Source organism: Aquarana catesbeiana, linkage group LG01, assembly GCF_042186555.1.
Source record: "Aquarana catesbeiana isolate 2022-GZ linkage group LG01, ASM4218655v1, whole genome shotgun sequence".
NCBI classification, from domain to species: Eukaryota; Metazoa; Chordata; class Amphibia; order Anura; family Ranidae; genus Aquarana; species Aquarana catesbeiana.
Genome location: NC_133324.1, coordinates 585,906,973 through 585,928,809, shown reverse-complemented (window position 1 = coordinate 585,928,809; position 21,837 = coordinate 585,906,973). Strand labels below are relative to the sequence as shown.

Genomic DNA, 21,837 nt, shown 5'->3' with positions numbered 1-21,837 from the left:
AAATAAGAATATAATAATAAAAATGATTCAATAATGTAATCAAATCAAAAACACTGAAATTTGCTCAGTTGCAGAATTGTCGCTGTCATTACTTTCAGTGTTTGATGACGGATTTCCCCACAAATCGCTATCGCTCAATTCTGCAAGTGATTCTAATTTATTATCGCTGTTTTCTAGCTGGTCTAAAACCCCTTTTGATGTAAAGGGACGGTTTTGGTTGCTATGGACAATCTCCAGTTTCCAGGCAAAAAGAACAGTTTTTATAATATAAAACTGCATGCAGGGCACTGGACAAACCACTAGGGACAAAAGGGAGTTGAAATAAATTGATACAGTAATATAATCTATAAGATTACAGTATATGTATTGTGTGTTTTACTTTTTGAATTTGGCGCCATTCTCTGTCCCCGTGCGTCGCAACGCTCGCAGGGAACGGAGCCCGGGCACAGTGATAGATCGAGCGGAGGACGGCTCGCTCACACTGCGGGGAGACATCGCAGGATCCTGGGGACAAGGTGAGTAAGCTCTTCCTGGATCCTGCGATGTGATCCCGAGTCTGGTTCGGGGTTACCGCTTTTGGTACTGAAAATCCACCCCGAGCCAGACTCAGGAATACCGCCAGGGAGGTTAAAGGACAATATTTTTTTCAAAGCACAGCATGCCCATTGTACAGGACATATGTTGGAAAGGGTTTGTGTATGCAGTCTGAAAGATACAAACAATGTTTTATAATATATTGAGCCTGTATCTGGAAATACAGTATCTCACAAAAGTAAGTACACCCCTCACATTTTTGTAAATATTTTATTCTACCTTTTCATGTGACAACACTGAAGAAATGACACTTTGCTACAATGTAAAGTAGTGAGTGTACAGCTTGTATAACAGTGTAAATTTTCTGTCCCCTCAAAATAACAACACACAGCCATTAATGTCTAAACCGCTGGCAACAAAAGTGAGTGCACCCCTACGTAAAAATGTCTAAATTGGCCCCAATTAGCCATTTTCCCTTCTCGGTGTCATGTGACTCGTTAGTGTTACAAGGTCTCAGGTGTGAATGGGGAGCAGGTGTGTTAAATTTGGTGTTATCGCTCTCACTCTCTTATACTGGTCACTGAAAGTTCAACATGGCACCTTATGGCAAAGAACTCTCTGAAGATCTGAAAAAAAGAATTGTTGCTCTACATTAAGATGGCCTAGGCTATAAGAAGATTGCCAAGACCCTGAAACTGAGCTGCAGCATGGTGGCCAAGACCATACAGCAGTTTAACAGGCCTCACCATAGTCTACCAAAGAACTTGAGTGCAGGTGCTCAGCGTCAGACCCAGAGGTTGTCTTTGGGAAATAGACGTATGAGTGTTGCCAGCATTGCTGCAGAGATTGAACGGGTGGGGGGTCAGCCTGTCACTGCTTAGACCATACACCGCACACTGCATCAAATTGGTCTGCATGGCTATCATCCCAGAAGGAAGCCTCTTCTAAAGATGATGCACAATAAAGCCTGCAAACAGTTTGCTGAAGACAAGCAGACTAAGGACATGGATTACTGGAACCATGTCCTGTGGTCTGATGAGACCAAGATAAACTTATTTGGTTCAGATGGTGTCAAGTGTGTGTGGCGGCAACCAGGTGAAGAGTACAAAGATAAGTGTGTCTTGCCTACAGTCAAGCATGGTGGTGGGAGTGTCATGGTTTGGGGCTGCATGAGTGCTGCTGGCACTGGGGAGCTACAGTTCATTGAGGGAACCATGAATGCCAACATGTACTGTGACATACTGAAGCAGAGCATGATCCCCTCCCTTCGGAGACTGGACCGCAGGGCAGTATTCCAACATAACGACCCCAAGCACACCTCCAAGATGACCATTGCCTTGCTAAAGAAGCTGAGAGTAAAGGTGATGGACTGGCCAAGCATGTCTCCAGACTTAAACCATATTGAGCATCTGTGGGGCATCCTCAAATGGAAGGTGGAGGAGCACAAGGTCTCTAACATCCACCAGCTCTGTGATGTCATCATGGATCAGTGGAAGAGGACACCAGTGGCAACCTGTGAAGCTCTGGTGAACTCCATGCCCAAGAGGGTTAAGGCAGTAATGGAAAATAATGGTGGCCACACAAAATATTGACACTTTGGGCCCAATTTGGACATTTTCACTTAGGGGTGTACTCACTTTTGTTTCTAGCGGTTTAGACATTAATGGCTGTGTGTTTTGAGGGGACAGCAAATTTAACTCTCACTAGTTTACATTGTAGCAAAGTGTAATTTCTTCAGAGTTGTCACATGAAAATATAGAAGAAAATATTTACAATAATGTGAGGGGTGTACTCACTTTTGTGAGATACTATAAATCCTATCTGTGATATGTTGCTGCTGCTGTGTAATCATGATCACAGCTAACAATTACAGGTTATATTGATTGATTGATCTCGGCATCATTCCCCTTGTGATTAGAAGTAATTGCTAAGCTGAGGGAAACTTTGACTGCAAATACAGTAAGGGTCCATTTACACAGGGGCAACTTTGGATCCGACTTCAAGTTGCCCCTAGTCGCCCCTAGTCGCGTTAGATGAAAAAATCAATGTAAGTGAATGGGTCCATCTTAATGCACACTACTGCAGTCGCTCCGACTTCAGAAAAGGTTCCTGTACTGTTTCAATCCGACTTCTAGGCAACTTGTACCGATTGATTTCAATGGAAGTTGCCTCCAAGTCGGATCCCCTGTCTTAACTGAAGCAACTTTCCATGAAGTAAAAATAGTTTTCTAGGCAAACCCCTCCCTCCCACAGAGCTACCAGTGGCCGCTGGTAAAGTCCCCTGTCCTGGAGGCAACTTCAAGTTGCTTGTAAGTTGCCCCAAGTCGCGCTGTGATTCATACTCAAGTCGTGTCCAAGTTGCCTCCCAAAGTCACGCTGGAAGTCGTGTTGCCCCTGTGTGAATGGACCCTTATGCCGCATACACACGGTCGGACTTTCTAGAAAGCTAGGTCCGACGTACTTGCCGCCAGACTTCCGGCGGACTACCGCCGGACTTTCTGAACGGCCGGACTTGCCTACACACGGCCGGACTTTACGGAATCCGGTCTTCCCGACGGACTTCCGCCGGACTTTCAGAATGAACGGACTTTCCCACACACGGACAAGTCCGTTCATTTTGAACGTGACTTGGGTACGACGGGACTAGAAAAGGAATTCAATCTCGCCGCTTTTTTTGGCGAGATTGAAACCTTGCGAGCCCCGTCGCAGGCCCTTAGGTCTGGTATGGAACGCCCGCTAAAACGTCACAGTCCCAGCATGCCCAGGGACTGTGACATCATATGGGGGCGGGGTCTCCGCCTATATAAGTCACAACGCAGCCCTCAGAGACCAGTCCAGCCGGAGAGAGCGTCGTGTCAACATCTGGGGGAAGAGAAGAGAACACAAGAAGCCAAGAAGCCAAGAAGCCAAGAAGCCCAGAAGTCCGGACCTCCGCTGGCAATAGAGCTACCTGAAGACAGCGGAGGGGCCGGCCGAAGACCTGGGACACCGGGAGAAGAGGCCGGAGAGCGGAGAAGAACCAACCGGACGCCGGGAGAAGATGAACCAGAGGGACCCCCGAAGACGGAAGAAGACCCCCCCCGGAGCTGTTTAATAAATTATTTTAAAAACCTGTGTTGTGTTTTATTATTGACACTTTTTACCTAGGTGAATGGGTAGGGGTACCATGTACCCCATACTCATTCACATAGGGTGGGGGGGCCGGGATCTGGGGGCCCTCTTATTATAGGAGGCTCCCGGATTCCGATAAGCCCCCCGCCTGCAGACCCCGACAACCAACGGCCAGGGTTGTCAGGAAGAGGCCCTTGTCCTCATCAACATGGGGACAAGGTGCTTTGTGGTGGGGGGGCACCGCAAGGCGCCCCCTCCCCCAAAGCACCCCCCCATGTTGAGGGCATGCGGCCTGGTATGGTTCAGGAGGGGGGGGCGCTCGTTCGTCCCCACCCCCTTTCCTGACCGGCCGGGCTGCGTGCTCGGATCGGGGTCTGGTATGGATTTTGGGGGGACCCCCACGCCGGTTTTTCGGCGTAGGGGGTTCTCCTTAAAGTTCCATACCAGACCTAAGGGCCTGGGATGCCCCCCGCGCTCGCCGCAATGGGAAAATTAGTTTTTCCTATTGCAGCGAGCGCGAGATGCAGTAACCTGCTCCTCCGTCGTATCTGGTCCTTCGGACTAGCATACAGACGAACGGGCTTTCCGTCAGGAACTGAGTCCGGCGGAGGTACGACGTAAAGATTTGAAGCAGGCTTCAAATCTAAAGTACGTCGGATTTCCGCCCGAAACGGTCCATCGGAAGTCCGATGGAGACCACACACGGTCGGATTGTCCGCCGGACTTGGTCCGGCGGCGTCCGTCGGACTTTTGCAGGTGAAAAGTCCGACCGTGTGTACGCGGCATTAGAGTTCACAGACACACAAAAAGAAACAGTTTCCCAACAATTTATATCCTGTGTGAAGATTCCTTTTATGACAAAAAACTATAAATACATTAAATGAAAAGTAAATATTTAAGCTGCCTAGATTTTCTTTCTATTTTTATCTCCACTACTACCTTTTATTTTTAACTCTGTGTGAATTTTACCATATCCTTTGACTGCTTTGCAGCTTTTGTATGACGTGCAAGCTTCATGAGCAAATTTTACCAGCCCCATTCTGAGAATTGTTTATCATATGAGATCCTCACTGCCTGTTTTAACACCGTAACAGCGCTCCACAACCGCAGACATTGCACACAGTTATGGGGTTTCCCCATTCCGCTTAATTGGTCACATTGGGCAGACATTAGTGCCTTTTCAGTTTAAGGGGGAGTGGTTGGGATGTAGTAAAAACACAGTTGAATCATACATTTTTATTGTCCCCAACTACATGTGTAAACAAGGTCTTAATAAACAATGATAGATTTGGGAAAGTACTTACTGTCCAGCCTCTTCAAGTACTGTAACTGGACAAAGCATATACTGAGCTTCCACTGTTAGTGGTTTTTCATCTGTGGATAGAAAAGGATTGTTAAAAATCACAGGTTTTAAAAAATAAATTGATTTATTATTTGGCAAAATAAAGATAAAAAAATATTGGTGAGGTTAAAAAGCGTTAGGAATGAGCACACCTGCGTTTGACCTGGATAATGTCAGACTTCTCAATATTTACAAAGAAAAAATAAAGGAGCACTTTTGCAAATACAAAATAGTTAAGCTGCAAACACATAAGAGAAAGTATCCCTCCCAATAAACATAAATGTACAAAAGTGTTGCACTATATCAAAACAAATTACAAAAATCTGTGAAATATGACAAAGTTTATATATAAAACATATAAAGGCCAAGACTCAAACATATCACATAAATTCCACAAAAATTCCAAATCGTTGGATTATTCTAAACCCCTGTGCCAACGTCATTGCGTTCCTGGAACTAGAAGCTTATACCAGCTTGACGTTTCAATTTACATGCGCATGTCTTTGACACCTTATGTGAATGTATTTTATCTATTCAATAAATATGGCATCAGCTTTTATTGCACAATGGAGAGGTGCCTTACATGAATACCCCCGTGTGGAGTTTGGTTGGTTTGTCTAGTGGCAGAGACCCAGATGTCAGGAGAGCGCTAGGGAAAGTAGAGTGAAAGTCCCGCTGTGATTTCTTAAGCATTAAATCACTTCTCTTGAGTAAAGAGGGTCATAGTAGTTTGGTAAGCACCTTACTACACTTTGGGTGATGGTGGCTGCTGGTGACTTTTTGTTGTGGAACTTTCCTAATGAGCACGTTCTTATGGTCATTTTGGAACCAAAGATTTGAAATAGCTGTATGACATTTTGTGATATATTTTTTAGTCTTTGGCTTTATATGTTTTATATATCAACTTTGTCATATTTCACAGATTTTTGTAATTTGTTTTGATATAGCACACCACTTTTGTACATTTAGACTTACACAATCTTTATCATTCCCAGTCTTCTCCCATTCGTTCCCACAACCTCAGAGAAGTTCAGATATTAGACTTTTTTTTCTTACATTGCATTACCCTATTACTAGACATTTCATCTCAGTAGTACTCAGAGCCTTTAGCAGTCACAATGTGGACAGGCAACTTGGGTTCACTCATCACCATCCTTACATCAGTTAAGGCCAAGGTTGATTGGCTTTTGTTCAATTCAGAACTGCTTCTTCCTTCATACAAGTTGATGGGATTGCAAAAGCAGCTAAAGCAGGTCAAGTGCAGATCAATGGTAGGTCAAATACATGTGCATTAAATTTGAGATTTCCGAAGCATCTCAAACTAATGTGAAAAGCTTGCTGCATTTTGTTTTCCAAAAAAAGCCCTTTGTCACAGACTCCTGAAGACTCTCATTGAATTTACAAAATTTTAAGGATAATGACAGCAGTCTGCCACATATTAATGCTACTGTTGCACACGGTCACAGTGTGCAACAGTAGCACACGGTCACAGTGTTTTTAGCTAATTAGCTTTAATCCCTGATATTTACTCCCTTTTTGTAGTATGGTGACCACTAAAAAGGCAAGGGGATTTGTCATGATCAGTTTTAAGGTCTGTTAGAAATCACGGGTCAAAGTTAAGCACTGAAACTATAAGCTTTTCAAAATTAGCTTCAAAATGAGTATCAATGAAATCTCTAGTGCTTCAGTTACTGCACATGCACCTCTGTGTACAATTTACTGAGACATTTTACAAATTAGGATTTATTAGTTTTCTTTATTGACATATGTCATTTTAGATGCAATTTTATTCCTAATGTTCAACAGCTAATAATGCCAACAGCAGCTAGATGAACTCAAATTTAGAACTTCTTATCCTCTCATGCAGCTGGATTTAAATTGTCCCTAGTATGGATGAATGTGAGTTATGGACCTTACATTGATGTGAATGTACAATGTATATGTAAAGCGCTGCGTAAATTGACAGTGCTATATAAGTACCTGAAATAAATAAATAAATAAAAATAGCTATTGAGGAGAATCCTTGGATAATTTAAATATATACAGTTTTAATCCTGCATCTCTGTATGCGTACATATACCCTTTTCTTGCATTCCATATGGGGCCTTTTGGAAATCGACTTCACACAGTTTTCACACATGAGATGTAGTATTGTACACCATATAATATAGGATTGTACAACACTGGCTTTGGAGTAGAGTTGAGTCTCAAACAAGGTTTTTATTGTTTTTTTGTTATATGCATCTTTATTAACCCAAAAACAGAGCAACCTTTTATTTTAGATATGTTATAGTCTAACTGGTATTTGTTTTGATGCTGAAGTGTAGCCTGCACATTTGTTAGTTAATTACACATATTTTCTCTGACACCTGATACCTGAGCACACATTGTGGATCCATAGAAAACTCAGTGAGCATATGATTTGCTTGTTTGTGCATGATTATTAGCAGTCAATATTTGCTAGGCTGGTGTAAATGTTAACCTAGTAGTAAACTAACTTTGAATATTAGCAAGACATTTAAGCTCGTTAGCCTGCAAAGAAGCACGCATTTAAAAAAAAAACTGAAACAGAGAATAGTGGTTAATTTTGTAGGTTTCCATATAATAGCAGATCTTCTGTCAGCAAATTAAATTAAAAATTCTGAAGGTCAACTTCTTTCAGAAATCACATAACAACAACTATATGGAACTCAACCAGCTGGATCTTTATGTGGAGCATATCCCATAAAGTATAGGAACCACAAAACAATAAATAATTTTAGCTTTTTTTCAGGTGTTACAGTGATGCCTACATAGTTTTCATAAAAACATGAATTATAATACAAAATTCAGGCGGAACACAGGGAGAGCCTGGCTGCTATGGATAAGGACACCCATTTAATCAGCAGACAGTGATTGGACTGATTCATTTTTAGGAAAATTGACGGCTTACTTCACCTGACTGCCATTTCTGAAAAGCAATCTGTTGATTGATTCACATCTAAACATTGCCTAAATTTGTCTGAAACCTGTTGCTGTTCCTGTATTGGCATTTGACTCTGAGTTTTATGATTGGATCTGCTGCCATCTAGGGGACTGTTTATGTGAAAAAAAAAAAAAAAAAAATATATATATATATATATATATATATATTAAAAAATAAATAAATAAATAAATATATATATTATATATATATATATATACATATATATTGCAGTTCTTTCATAAATCAGTGCAAACATTTAGAACTGTTAACTAGAGATCAAGCAATGATATCCTTATCTTTTTAGCAAATTTGTCTGTCATGTGCTCTAAATACTCAAAATTTGAGCCTGGGCAATAATATAGCTCTGTGGTTTATATCACTGCCATCAAAGGTAGCTATAAATATAACCGAGCAATTTAAAACATGTCTAAAACAGGTTAATAACACTTTTTACAGTTATTCTGCAAACATGTAATGCAGTGCTCTGTTTCCAGAGCTGAATATTTGTATGTACTTACGTTTTGTTGTCTTGTTCACGTGGTATGTACACATGACAGTATCTGAATTCCGGCTTAACAAAAATCCATTCCCTCTTAAGACAACTTGAAAACTCTCTAGAAGAAGATATAGATGTTTGTGTAATCAAATTGTATATTTTCCCTTACTAACATATACGATTATAGATATAAATTAAGCATTGAGGCTATGGAAATTTGAAAGGAAATTTCTGCAATCATAACGAGTGAGAAAACCTGAACTCTCCAACTCTCCAACATTCAACTCTAACATACTGCTAAAATATAAACACACCCATATCAATGAGCTTTTGTTGACTTCAGATGGGTTTTGCATCCCCTTACAAGTCTATAGGATTGCAAAACTCACTTGAAGCAGGTCAAATGATGTTCAGAGGCAGGTCAGCTGCAGGTCAAATACACATATCCATGAATTCTGAAACTAATGTCAGCAACACAATCTCAAAGTCCATTGACCACTTAAGGATCGAAAGGATTTACCCCCTTAATGACCAGGCCATCTTTTGCGATACGGCACTGCATTGCTTTAACTGACAATTGCGCGGTCGTGCAAAGTTGTATTCAAACAAAATGTATGTCCTTTTTTTTCCCACAAATAGAGCGTTCTTTTGGTGGTTTTTGATCATCTCTGTGAATTTTATTTTTTGTGCTATAAACAAAAAAAGAGCAACAATTAAAAAAAAAAAAAAAGAATAAGTGAAGCATGTGGCTCTAAAGTGCAGAATAGAATAAATATGTATATAAATACTAAATAGAACCGCTCACACACCTGACAAGTAAGAGTGTAGAACAGAATAGGCAAGTGAAAATTAAAATAACAAATCTTCTCTACTCTTTTCTAGATCACTGGTAAAGTGCATCAATGCCACAAATTCCAAACAGCAATCTAAAATAACATCCAGTGTGTATATAAGTAAGGTGCATCAAGTGAAAAAATATATGACAATCCTAGTCTAATGATATAATGACATACATAAAAAAAAGAAATGTGAAAAATAAAAATTTCTAAATAAATCCACTGTTCTCCTGGAGTGTAAAAGGTGAAATTCAAAAAACAAAGTCCAACAAGTGATAAACACTAATATGAATAAGTTCACATATATAAGTTCATGAATTAAATCCGTGTGCAAAAAAAAATTGTGCAAAAACAACTTTCGATCAATGTAAAATTCCTCCAATCACATCTATAATATCCGTGGTGCGCCACACAATTTCCCCAGCCTCTCACCTCAGATGGAGACCCCTACGGGTCAAGTCAAGCCTTCAGTATGGAAAACAGCAGATCCCAGCACAATTAATTTCCAACGATTGTCCCAACAATAGCGGATTTTTGGGGGTGACTCCAGGCTTAAGCGATGCGGTGAGGACATGAAATAAAAGAGGGTGGCTCTATCGTGTAGTATTTCCCAAAAGTATTTTATTAAAAAAAAGAGTAACTTACAGTTTAAAATCAGATAATCCAGTAAACAGCAGAGTACTTCCGGTCTCGACACCTGGCTCTTTATTTGACTCTAGAGCCTGGTGTTGTCACTTCCGGTCGCGGCCGAGACCGGAAGTACTCTGCTGTTTGCTGGATTATCTGATTTTAAACTGTAAGATATTCTTTGTTTTAATAAAACCATTTTGGGAAATACTACACGATGGAGCCACCCTCTTTTAGTTCATGTCCTCACCACATTGGTTAAGCCTGGAGTCACCCCCAAAAATCCGCTATTGTTGGGACAATCTGGACAATTGTTGGAAATCAATCGTTGTGCTGGGATCTGCTGTTTTCCATATTGAAGGCTTGACTCGACCCGTAGGGGTCTCCATCTGAGGTGAGAGGCTGGGGGAATCGTGTGGCGCACCACGGATATTATATATGTGATTGGAGGAATTTGACATCGATCCAAAGTTGTTTTTGCACAATTTTTTTTTTTTTGCACACGGATTTAATTCATGAATTTATATATGTGAACTTATTCATATTAGTGTTTATCACTTGTTGGACTTTGTTTTTTGAATTTCACCTTTTACACTCCAGGAGAACAGTGGATTTATTCAGAAATTTTTATTTTTCACATTTCTTTTTTTTTTTTGTATGTTATGATATCATTAGACTAGGATTGTCATATATTTTTTCACTTGATGCACCTTATATACACACTGGATGTTATTTTAGATTGCTGTTTGGAATTTGTGTCATTGATGCACTTCACCAGTGATCTAGAGAAGAGTAGAGAAGATTTGTTATTTTTATTTTCACTTGCACTTGCCTATTCTGTTCTACACGCTTACTTGTCAGGTGTGTGAGCGGTTCTTTTTAGTATTTATATACATATTGATTCATTTCTGCACTTTAGTTAGCACCACATACTTCACTTATTCGTATATTTTATCTGTGTGGGAACACTTTTATATGTTGCAGCTTCTCCCATCCTTTTTTATCCTATTCTATACAGTTTGGTTTTGCGCATTAGTTCCCCCATTTCCTTAAAAAAAAAAAGAAATATTTTTTACTTTTTCGCTATAATAAATATCCCCCCAAAAAATAGCACTGCGCTATTTTATATTATGTCATTACATTTTTAAACATTTGGCTCGGATTACTCACTATACAAACTTGACTTTTATATACCAGTTTTTTTGGTGTTTTTTTGAGAATTTTATAGAAAATAATAATATTTGAAACTTTAAATGCATAGTAGTGTTCTGTAATATATTTCCCCTGTGGTTTGGCCTACATTCTAATGTTTATCTCTACATTCACCTGTCACCATCACATATCTGTGCTGTTAAAGTAAATGTTTTAGTCAGAAAATCAATTATCCCATTTCTCTGGAGTCATGCTCATCCACCCAACCCCCAGGAAATATTAAATTGAAGAAGTGATGCTTTGCTTATGAAGCAAAACAAACACAGCTCTTAAAATCTTACGTCTGACATATGTATCTTGTCAAATTTATTCGGCTAACAAATAATCAATCCACTTTGTCCTGTGACATAAATTGCCTACCTATTATATAACCTGAAAAATATTAACTACAATAGGCTTGCAATACACATAAAATAAATGTACCATTGTTATGAACGCTAGATAGGTCTCTATTAATTGCAGTAGCAATAAATTAGCAAATGTTTTATTAAAAGTGTCATTTTGATTTTGAGAATGTTATCTGTTTTGTGTTTCAATACCCAGTAACGTTCAAATCTAAACAAACAGCTACAGTAAATACACCATTGAATTATAAACGGTATAAATGGTTACTATTTTTCCTGCATGGAACTTGCAGTTCAATTTAGCCAGTCCAATGAATTACACACATCTATCCCTATTATGTAGGGCCACTCAGGTGTCACATCCATGTATCATTATATACCAAAACTATAAAAACTATAAAGAAAAAGATTAGACTTTACTGGCACAGGAAGAAGCCATGGTACAATGCAAAATCATACACAAAGTTTTATTACAAACATTACATAAAAGACACATAAAGACCTATTGTGAGTCATAAAATCAATGTCTGTACACAAACACAACTATCCACTGCATTTATCTACCACAGAAAGTGATTACACTTGAATAAATTGCTAGCTACAATAATTGGAGTATTCTGTAGAGATAAGTCCTCATGGGCAACACATTTCTCAAATGTTTCTTCAGGACATATAGAGGAGAATTGCAATGCTGACTTAAGCCCCGTACACAAGGGCAGAATGTTGGGAGACATTTGGCGGTACAAAAAATACCGGTCCACATTCTGCCCGTGTGTATGTTGGTCTGTCCAAAAGAAGTCGGCCAGCTTCTGTCGGATGTGCCGACTCCCGATCAGTGCTCTCAGCCAATAGCAGAGAGCGCTGATCAGCGTGTTCTGCTAAGGGGGGGCGGCATCTCCCTGTCAGAACACGGGGGAGATAGCTGGACTAACCTTGCATGGTTAGTACAGTGGCTCTTGACCGGAGCTGTCAGTTTTTTTTTCGTATAACCAATAAAAACTGTAGTGTGTACCAGACTTTAGGCTGTGCGAGTGTGACATACAGGAAACCCCCTAGGAGGGCACCGAGGCACCAGGTTGTGCAGCAGCCAGGTTCCTTTTAACCATTGACCATCAAAACTTTAGTTCATAAACCAAGTGTGTAATTTGGGATCCGGATAAGGGCCAGGAATTTCAGGCATATATATACACAGGTGGGGAATTAAAACAGCCAGCACCTTCAGTCTTTGGGGTTTGGGGAGCCTGCTTTGATGTAAAGGTTTTTAATTGGCATTTGACTATTCTATCCCCTGGTGTCTGATTAATATATAGGATCCCAAATTACATACTGGGTTTATCCAATTAAAGTTTTGATGGTCAATGGTTAATGGGCCCTGGCTGCTGGTCCTTCCCTGCCCACTCTGGTGCCCAGGGGGTTTCCTGTACAAAGATGGTTTGAATCTTGACCGGTTCAGCAGGGACATTATACCATTTGTGCTCCTTCCTGTGCCAATAAAGTCCAATCTTTTCTTTATATTTTTGATTTACACACATCAATCACAGTGCACAACCAGACAGGTGATATTCCTATTTCCTGCATCATTTTTAAAGCGATTCTTTTTCGATAGTGTGGATAGTGAAAAAGTTAATTAACTATGTTCAGTAAGCAAACTGGGAAAACTACAAACAGGTAAGTTGTAAAGATGAAGCAAAATTGGATGAATCTTCCTTGCTCACCAGTGTCACAATAGTCAGTGGAAACAAGATATACCTGCTCAGATCCCAATAGCTTGTACATGCTTATAATCTACCAGGTTCTAAAGGGGTGTGACCACATATTAACACTAAAAATACTGGATGAAACCTCTGCACACTGCTATACCCTCTCAAGCAAACTCTGCAATAAAAAAATGGGGATATTTAGTTGCATATTGCAATACATGTTTAAGCTAGCCAACTACATCAAAGTAATCCCTCTTTAGCCAGTCCTACTCTGCTTTGCCACTGCAAATGCTACTGTGGACACAATGCCAACCTGGGGCAAAAAGACACAAAATGGGGGAGAGCTACACGGTTTAGGTCTGGCTACTGATCTGCAATACAATAGAAACAAGATATTATATTGTATTGTGTTGTATCGCAATATGTGTGAACTAAATATCCCTATTTTTTATTGCAGAATTTGCTTGTGAGGGTGTAGCAGTGTGCAGAGTGTTCATCCAGTATTTTTAGTACAATAGTCAGTGGGTCACAAGACTGGCTAAAAAGAAAATAGAATTACAGGTCCCTTGGTGCTGACCAACTGCTTGTTTTTAGATGGAAGGTATTTTAGATACTTTTCTGTACTGCCCACTTAAAGCTGCATTAAGATAAAAAGCCTTCTGTGTGCAGCAGCCCCCCTCAGCCCCATCTCAATCCAGTGATGTTGCACGAGAGACTTGGCTGGGACTCTCCCTCCTCATTGGCTGAAACAGCAGTGAAGCACCATTGGCTCCTGCTCCTGTCAATCAAAGTCAGTGAGCCAATGAGGAGAGAGAGGAGGCAGGGCCAGGCCAAGGCTCCATGTCTGAATTTACACAGGGAGCTGCGGCTTGGCTTGGGTGCCCCCATAGGAAGCCAATTGCTGTGGGGGCACTCAACAGGAGGGAAGCTCCAGGACCGCTAAAGAGGGACCCAAGAAGAGAAGGATCTGGGCTGCTCTTTGCAAGCCCACTACACAGAACAGGTAAGTATGACATGTTTGTTATTCTTAATAAAAAAAAACAAACAAGAATTTAGTATCACTTTAACCACTTGCCGACTAGTCGCCGTCATTATACGGTGGCAGGTCGGCACGTTCCCGCAAATCGCTGTAGGTGTACGTCGGCTCCTTTAAGGCTGTACGGCGGGGTACCCAATGCACGTGGCCACCAGCCACAATGTCTGCTGGCCACCCACGATCGCGGGAACGAGAGCCAGAATGGGGATCTATCAGGCTGGGTTCACACCAGTCCGGTGCGAATTATAGCTCTGTTTTCTCTGTGAAGAGAAAAAGCAGCTTTTCAGCGGTGCCTCCTGTGTTCTATCTGCGGATTAGCTGAGCAGGGAGAGGGGGGGAGGGGGGAGGTGTAGGTAGGAGAAGGAGAGAATGCCTGTTCACAACGGAATGCATCTGCAAATCAGATGCGTTCCCATAGAAGAATATGTGCCTTGAATTCGCACCGCACTGCCTAGAAAATGCACACTTTTTTGTGAACCAGATGCATTCAAACTAATAGATTTTAAAATGTTATGGGAATTGGAGGCAGTGTAAGCTGCCTCCAATTCACATAGGTGTGAACCAGGCCTTAATGTAAACAGACAGATCCCCGTTCTGACAGGGGAATTAGAGACAGATCTGTTGTTCCTAATGATTAGGAACAACGATCTACCTCCTCTTCCAGTCAGCCCAGCCCCCATACAGTCAGAAACACCTCCCATTGAACACACTTAATACCTTGATCACCCCTAGTGTTAACCCCTTCCCTGTCAGTGACATTTATACAGTAATCAGTGGCTATTTTTAGCTCTGATTGCTGTATAAATGTCAATGGTCCCAAAAAAGTGTCAAAAGTGTCTGATCTGTCCGCCACAATGTTGCAGTTCCACTAAAAATCACCACCATTACTAGTAAAAATAAAATAAATAATAAAAATGCCATAAATATACCCCTATTTTGTAGACTATAACTTTTTCGCAAACCAATCAATATACGGTTATTGTGATTTTTTTACCAAAAATATGTAGAAGAATACATATTGGCCTAAACTGATGAAAAAGTTTGTTTTTTTACATTTTTTGGGGATATTTATTATAACAAGAAGTAACAAAAAAATTATTTTTTAATTGTCGCTATTTTTTTGTTTAAAGCGCAAAAAAAATCCGCAGAGGTGATCAGATACCACCAAATCAAAACTCTATTTGTGGAGAAGAAAGGACGCCAATTTTGTTTGGCTACAGTGTCGCACAACTGTGCAATTGTCAGTTAAAGCGACAGTGCCGTATCACAAAAATTGGCCTGGTCATTAAGGGGGAAAATCTTCTGGTCTGTACAACAAATAGCACCCATAAAAGAAGATACTTTAAACTTTAGTTTGAGGAATCTTTACTCTACTGCAATGCTACACCGCTTAGAGGATCTGCACATCTGACACATTTCTGAGTGTGTTGGACATCTACATTCCCCATTGTGCCCCCCCCCCCAGCTCCTGTGCAAAAAATAGCACAAATAAGGTCCACAAAACAAGTGTCCATGTGAAACGTTGAAAAAAGTACTTCCATAAAGGAACGTTCCTCCAAAGAATGACAGCTCACATGGATTCACACCTCGCTTACCAGGAGTTGACCCCTTGTTTTTAGTGAAAAAGGCTTGTGCGTATAAGACCAGCAATAAATGGCTGACAGTTCCTTCAGGAATGTTCCTTCAGCTCTATGGCAAGCATATAGCTTAACCCCATAAATTGCCTCTCAAAACAGTTGTTCTCCACATAGATAAAACAAAGGAAAGGAGCCCCGCATAGTGAAAGAATGTTTATTAAAAAAAAAAAAAAAAGTACCGCACTTACATAAACTGTCACCAGCCTGTAATAAGACCATAAGTCCGCCTCATCCAAGATGGCTGCTGCAAACTTTCTCTTTCCAGAAGTGACATCAGCCAAAACTACCGCTAAACATGTTTTGTCTTTAAAAATTTATGCCCTCAGGGGCTAGCTTGTTTGTTTTTTTAATAAACATACTTTCACTACGTGAGGCTCCATTTCCTCATATTATCTATGAGGAGAACAACTGTTTTGAGATACAATTTATAGGGGAAAGCTGTATACTTCAAATCAAAATAATATAGTGCAGCGCAACAAGCAACAATGTATCAAATACTCAAAGGAACACATAGATATGTATCAATGTTTTCTAAGAGCAAAATAATTTTGCTACAATAAAAAAAAAAAAAAAAAAAAAAACAGTAAGCCCAGATTCACACTGAGCTGCGGGAATGAAGCCGTGCAAATTCAGCTGAACTCACACGATTTCACTCCCGCATGTCAGTCCCGATTTCGGCTGCGATTTCACAGACATCTGTGCGGGTTTCTGCACAGATGTCAATGGAAATCTCACCCCGAAATCGCAAAAAGTAGTACAGAAACTACTTTTTGAATTCGCTGCGATGACAGTGCCACTTCCGACAATTGCCGCAGATTTGATATGCGATTTGACATGTGAACCAGGGCTTAATTCAATCAAAATAAATAGCTCAAAAGTTAATTGTGCTAATAGGTGAAGCAATAGACTGTGATCTTCCACCTCTGTGTTACAAAGTAAGATTATTTCATATGCAATTATTTTGATAAGTCCTTGATACGGTATTGAATTTTTTCACTTTATTTATATTTATTTGCGCTGATTAAGGTTTAGGTTTATTTTGAAAAGCTGTATACTTACTATAGAATTGAAGGAAGATTTGTGGAGGAACTGACAGCCATTAATTCCTGGTCTTATACACACAAGCCTTGCTAAAAACAAGGGGTCAACCCTATCCAGTGAGTGGGGTGTGAATCCATGTGAGCTGTCTTTCCTTGGAGGAACGTTTTTTGTAGAAGCATTTTTTTCTTTGAAGCACTATAATGTGTCACATTTGTCATTGGAGTGATTGGAGTGTAGACACCACTACTCCAGTGATCTATATTTGCTTCCGAATCTCATGCTGGGTGGCTGGCTTGATGCAATGTGAACACAGGAGGTTGTTCACTCAGCATGGGTGTCATTCAGAGAATTCTTCACATGCTCTGAATGAATGCAAAGGATTCTTTGATTGGACGAGGTGGAGGGGCAGTGCAATGACATCACACTCTCCACCTTGTCTAACCAGGGAACACTTTGCATTCATTCAGAAAATGGCAATCATTCTTTACATGGCACTCATGCTGAGCAGCCAACCACGTACATTCACAGTGAATAGGGCTGACCACTCCGCATGAGACCCAGAAGCAAGTGGAGATCACTGGAGAAGAGGTGTCCACTTCTCTTATTTCCAGCTTCCAGGGGCATCAGCCAGGTAAAGTATATACCTAATTACATTGTTCCAAGGTTGGACTAATGTACTATGTAAAAATACCATGTCTGGAATTTCTCTTTAACATTTTAGAATTTAAAATCTTAATCAATACTAGCCAGAAAGTTTAACTGAGTCAAGTGTACCAGTTTATTGAATACATTGTAAACAACTACTCTGATGGCCAAACACCCTCTATAATCTGACCTGAAATTAGTTATATTCATATGTTCATATACTGCAAAACACAAAAGTTAAATGATTTCACTATATCACTGACCTCCCTTATTACCTCTGCATGTTATTAAATTTCATTGTTCTTTCCTTATTATTCTGAAGACTAGATAAAATTAACAAAAATGATAATATTACTAGCAAAAAACGTGCCTGAATCAGGGTGGAGTTTACTAAGAGGTGATACACAAGTGAAGGACAGGCAGACTCAAACAGGAGACTCTATCTCTCTGTAGAAGAAGAAAAATGTGTGTGCAATATACTCTACAGTATATCGTATGTATGTATGTAAAAAAGAGAAAGAGAAAAAAAAAAAAAAAAGGATGTGAGAGAATGACTACAAGGCTTAGTTCTTCTTTTACAAAAAAGTAGTATATTCAGCACCATTGATCTCATTATCAACGGGCATTTACAATTTTTTTGCAATAAAGCCTGCAGAGCATTGCACCCATGATCATTGCATTGCAGGCGCAATGCACAGGCTCTTGCAATGTATACACACAACGTCCGGTCCATACGGAGGTACGGCCTTGCAATTATGGGGGTGGAGGAAGTGCAGCTGAACTACAGCTTGAAGAGGGAAAAGTGATCCACAACACCCTCTGAATAGTTCCTCCACCATGTTTGGGTTGCTACTGGTAGTAATTTGCAGTGAGCAATACTAGAAAAAAGTGCCTGCTCCAGAACAGGTATAGTTGGGGAGGGGATGGGGGGGGTTAGTATGGTGGCAGCTAAATTGGTGAGAGCATATGGACTGAGATGGTGGCAAGTGCAGTGGTAACAGTAGGTTTGGGGGTGCAGAAACAGTCCTGTGTTGGGGGGAAGGAAGTAAAATGGTAATGCTAGAATGGCAAGAGTGTTGGGGCTGTAAAGTGGTATGAATGTCAAGGGAGGCAGAATGCTGTGAGCAGGAGTGGATGGGCATCCTTATTGTGAGTACTGAAGGGCAGAGTTTTGAGTGGTAAAGGGAGTGAAGCTGAGTGGCGAGGAGGGGGGTAAAGCAGAGTGGTTGGGGGATGGCAGAGTGGTGAGGGTAGATGACAGAGTTGTGGTATGAGAGGGGTATACACTTCCCAAATTTTGCCTGCCAGCACGTTTTCCTCTGCTTGCCCTACTCCTCCTTTACTAAAGCCTACAGAAGGACAGATGAGAGAACAAACCTAAAAAGTGCTGCCAGAAGTTCTCTAGGTGCACCCCCACCCCACCTGCTCCAACAAAACACAACCCCTAGGTTCACTAGTGGGAAGTGTACAATTACAATAGCCCTCTGAGCACTCACTGATTTCTCAGGACCCCCTCAGACAGAAATCTTGTGCCTATGTTGAGCTAGATGATGCATCAGAGCTCAAAACCACTACAGGCGGTCCCCTAGTTACAAACATTCCGACAAGTGCGTGCCACTCTGCGCTGCAACACCCTACACAGCTCTGGTCTTCAGACCCTGGCCCCATGGGTTTGACCGCAGCCACTGGCTCAGCTGATGGCTCCCTGCTAGCGCAATCCCTGCATTATCAGCATAGCGGAAGCACCAGTTGATGTTTTGATGTGCCTAACTAATTTCTACCTTATGTGAGCGCACAATCTGTTGGTCTTAATAAATTGTTTTTGAGATATTATACTGGCAGCTGTCCTTTCTTCCCCTTTCCTCCTTCTATGCAGCAGCAGGGCAGGGGATGCTGGCAGAGTGGTGAGAGGGTAAACATGGGAAGAATTGGTTAATATTTTTGGAAGTGCACCCATTTGTCTCAATATTTATCCAGCATAACCCTCCTCCAACCCACCCTTCACTAAAGCAGCAGCTGGAGCCAGTAAGGTGCCACTGCATTTAGTGCTTTTGCAGTTCCTGCAAAGGTGGTTTAGTGTAGCCTGATCTACCTGAGCTACTGCTGCACAATTTTTTTAACCCCCAAAGCTGTTGTTTTGTTGCTAGTTGACAGTGGGGAGAACATGCAATATTAGCAGACCTGGAAGACCAGAGACTCCACTGACACTTAAACCTATCATGGTGCTAACAGCACCTTTATTTGAATGATAAATACAAATTAATTACCTGGCTATTTCAAGTCATTTTTTCCCACAGGAACAATGTAACATAACCCCAAGCTTTTACTGGCCGTAACTGCAACTAATATGCAGGCACTAGACCTCTCCGCCATATTGTGATGTCATGAACACCATATGGCATTCACTGCCACAGTGCAGGAAAAAGGCTCAGTTCATACCTATGTGTTTTTTTGGGCTTTTTGCAGAAACGCTCTACAGTTCATTTAACATTGTTTCCTATGGGACGCGTTCACATCTATGCTTTTTTCAGCCACTGCGTTTTAGGAAAGGGTCAGGGACTTTTTAAATCCAAAACTATGCGTTTTTTTTTGCTTTTTTGGTTCAATAGACTTCAATGGAGGAGCTGCAAAAAAGCATTTCATGCATTTTTGCCGCAATTTGCATTTTTTTTTAATCTGCCTAATAAAAATTGCCCCCCAAAAAAAGCATAAAAAAAGGCAAACCGCAAATCGTGGCAAAATCGCATGTGCAAAAACACAAAACGCACGGCAAAAAGCACTTCAGAAACTATCAAAGCAAACTACATAGGTGTGAACCGAGCCTTAAGCCCATACACATGGGCCGAATGTGTATGCCACCCTGTCCAACAGAAGCCGGCTTCTGTCAGATGTGCATGCTGGAATACCAACGGCCGACTGACTCCCGATCAGCGCTCTCAGCCAATGGCAGAGATGACTGATTGGAGTGTTCTAGTGGGAGGCTGTCCCCCTGTCAGAACACAGCTCAGCAGGGGAGATCGCTATACTAACTTAGCATACAGTTTATGACAGTTTATCTTCATTCAAAACTTATAATGTGTACCAGGCTTTACACTCTGTCTTGCAATTCCAATGTTTAAACCATACTGCAGGCAAGCCACATAATGATATTTACTGCACCTGCATGGGGATATAGGTTACAGCTTAGATATAAAGGATTACATTATGTATGTTCATGCATGTACAGGACAGGCAGCATCATTCTGTCACAAAAAGCTGCTATGTTCATTTACAGAACCTTGATACTATCTTGCCAAGGCCCAGGGGGGAAACATAATGTTTGAATATTGAACTTTGTATGTAAAATTTTGTATTTAAACTAAACAAGCATTGTATACCTCTTACCAACTAACATATTGCTTATCATGTATTTTTACTATAAGCATGCATTCTGATTTTAAACCTGAAACCTAAGAGGGAAAGAAAAACACCATTTTACTTCCTATATTCTTCCTGTAATATAGCTATAGGATAATAATAGACGGTAAATATTGATGCTACATTCCAATTTCGCTCAAGCAAGCTTTAGTAATTTGATAGTCCTCAGCTATGAAGGTGATGTAAAGAATGTTTATGGCCCACTGTAGGATGAACTGTGTACTTCACACCTTCCCAGCTGCTTTGCCTTTTTTAATACTCTTTTGATCATTTTTATATCTTGGATTGCATTGTGTTTGCTTTTATGAACACTAAACGCAGAAATGTTTCACTTTTTCTGTGTGACCTAGCACACTGATTACAGAGTTGTCAGCAGCTGAGCTGTCGATAAACTACGATAAACCTGGGGATGCTTCTGTGCTGAGAAGTATTAAAACTGGTAACTGTGCTGTGCAGGAGAAATAAGAGTAGGCCAAAGTAATATCAAAAATAAATAAATATGTAACATTTTGCATTGGATAACTTTAATGCAGTTATGCTCAATCACTTTTATTTATTTTTTCAGATCACCATCCCTTCCATAAAAAATTCTGAGCATGAATATTTATTTGGCTGTAAGACAGAAAAGCGAGAGACGGGAAGTTTTACTTTATGTGGTGATAGCACAATATAGCATGGCGTGGTGTAAGGCTAAAAGAAGTCAATATACCTTACAGCTTATAAAAAGGTAAAAAAGAACATAAATGAGCTTACCACCAACGCACACAGATGATGGATCAACGGTCAAAATTTCTGAGCATGACTTCTTTAAAATCTGCACAAAAGAAGAGTTCTTAATTAGAATTTAAGTATTGCTGAAAGCTAAACAACATGTAAACAACCAAAACACAGTTA

The 21,837-nt window shown here is 40.6% G+C and overlaps 1 protein-coding gene across 2 annotated transcripts in view; it reads right to left on the bottom strand.

Annotated features, from left to right (window-relative positions):
* ANTXR2 (ANTXR cell adhesion molecule 2) overlaps positions 1–21,837 on the bottom strand; it is a 328,021-nt gene that overhangs the window by 159,542 nt on the left and 146,642 nt on the right. For both annotated transcript variants that reach the window (XM_073597974.1, XM_073597968.1), the window contains exons 9-11: positions 21,697–21,757; positions 8,471–8,566; positions 4,950–5,019 (exon numbers count right to left, since the gene is read on the bottom strand). In XM_073597974.1, the coding sequence (XP_073454075.1) occupies positions 4,950–5,019; positions 8,471–8,566; positions 21,697–21,757 (227 nt within the window). The remainder of the gene's footprint in view (positions 1–4,949; positions 5,020–8,470; positions 8,567–21,696; positions 21,758–21,837) is intronic.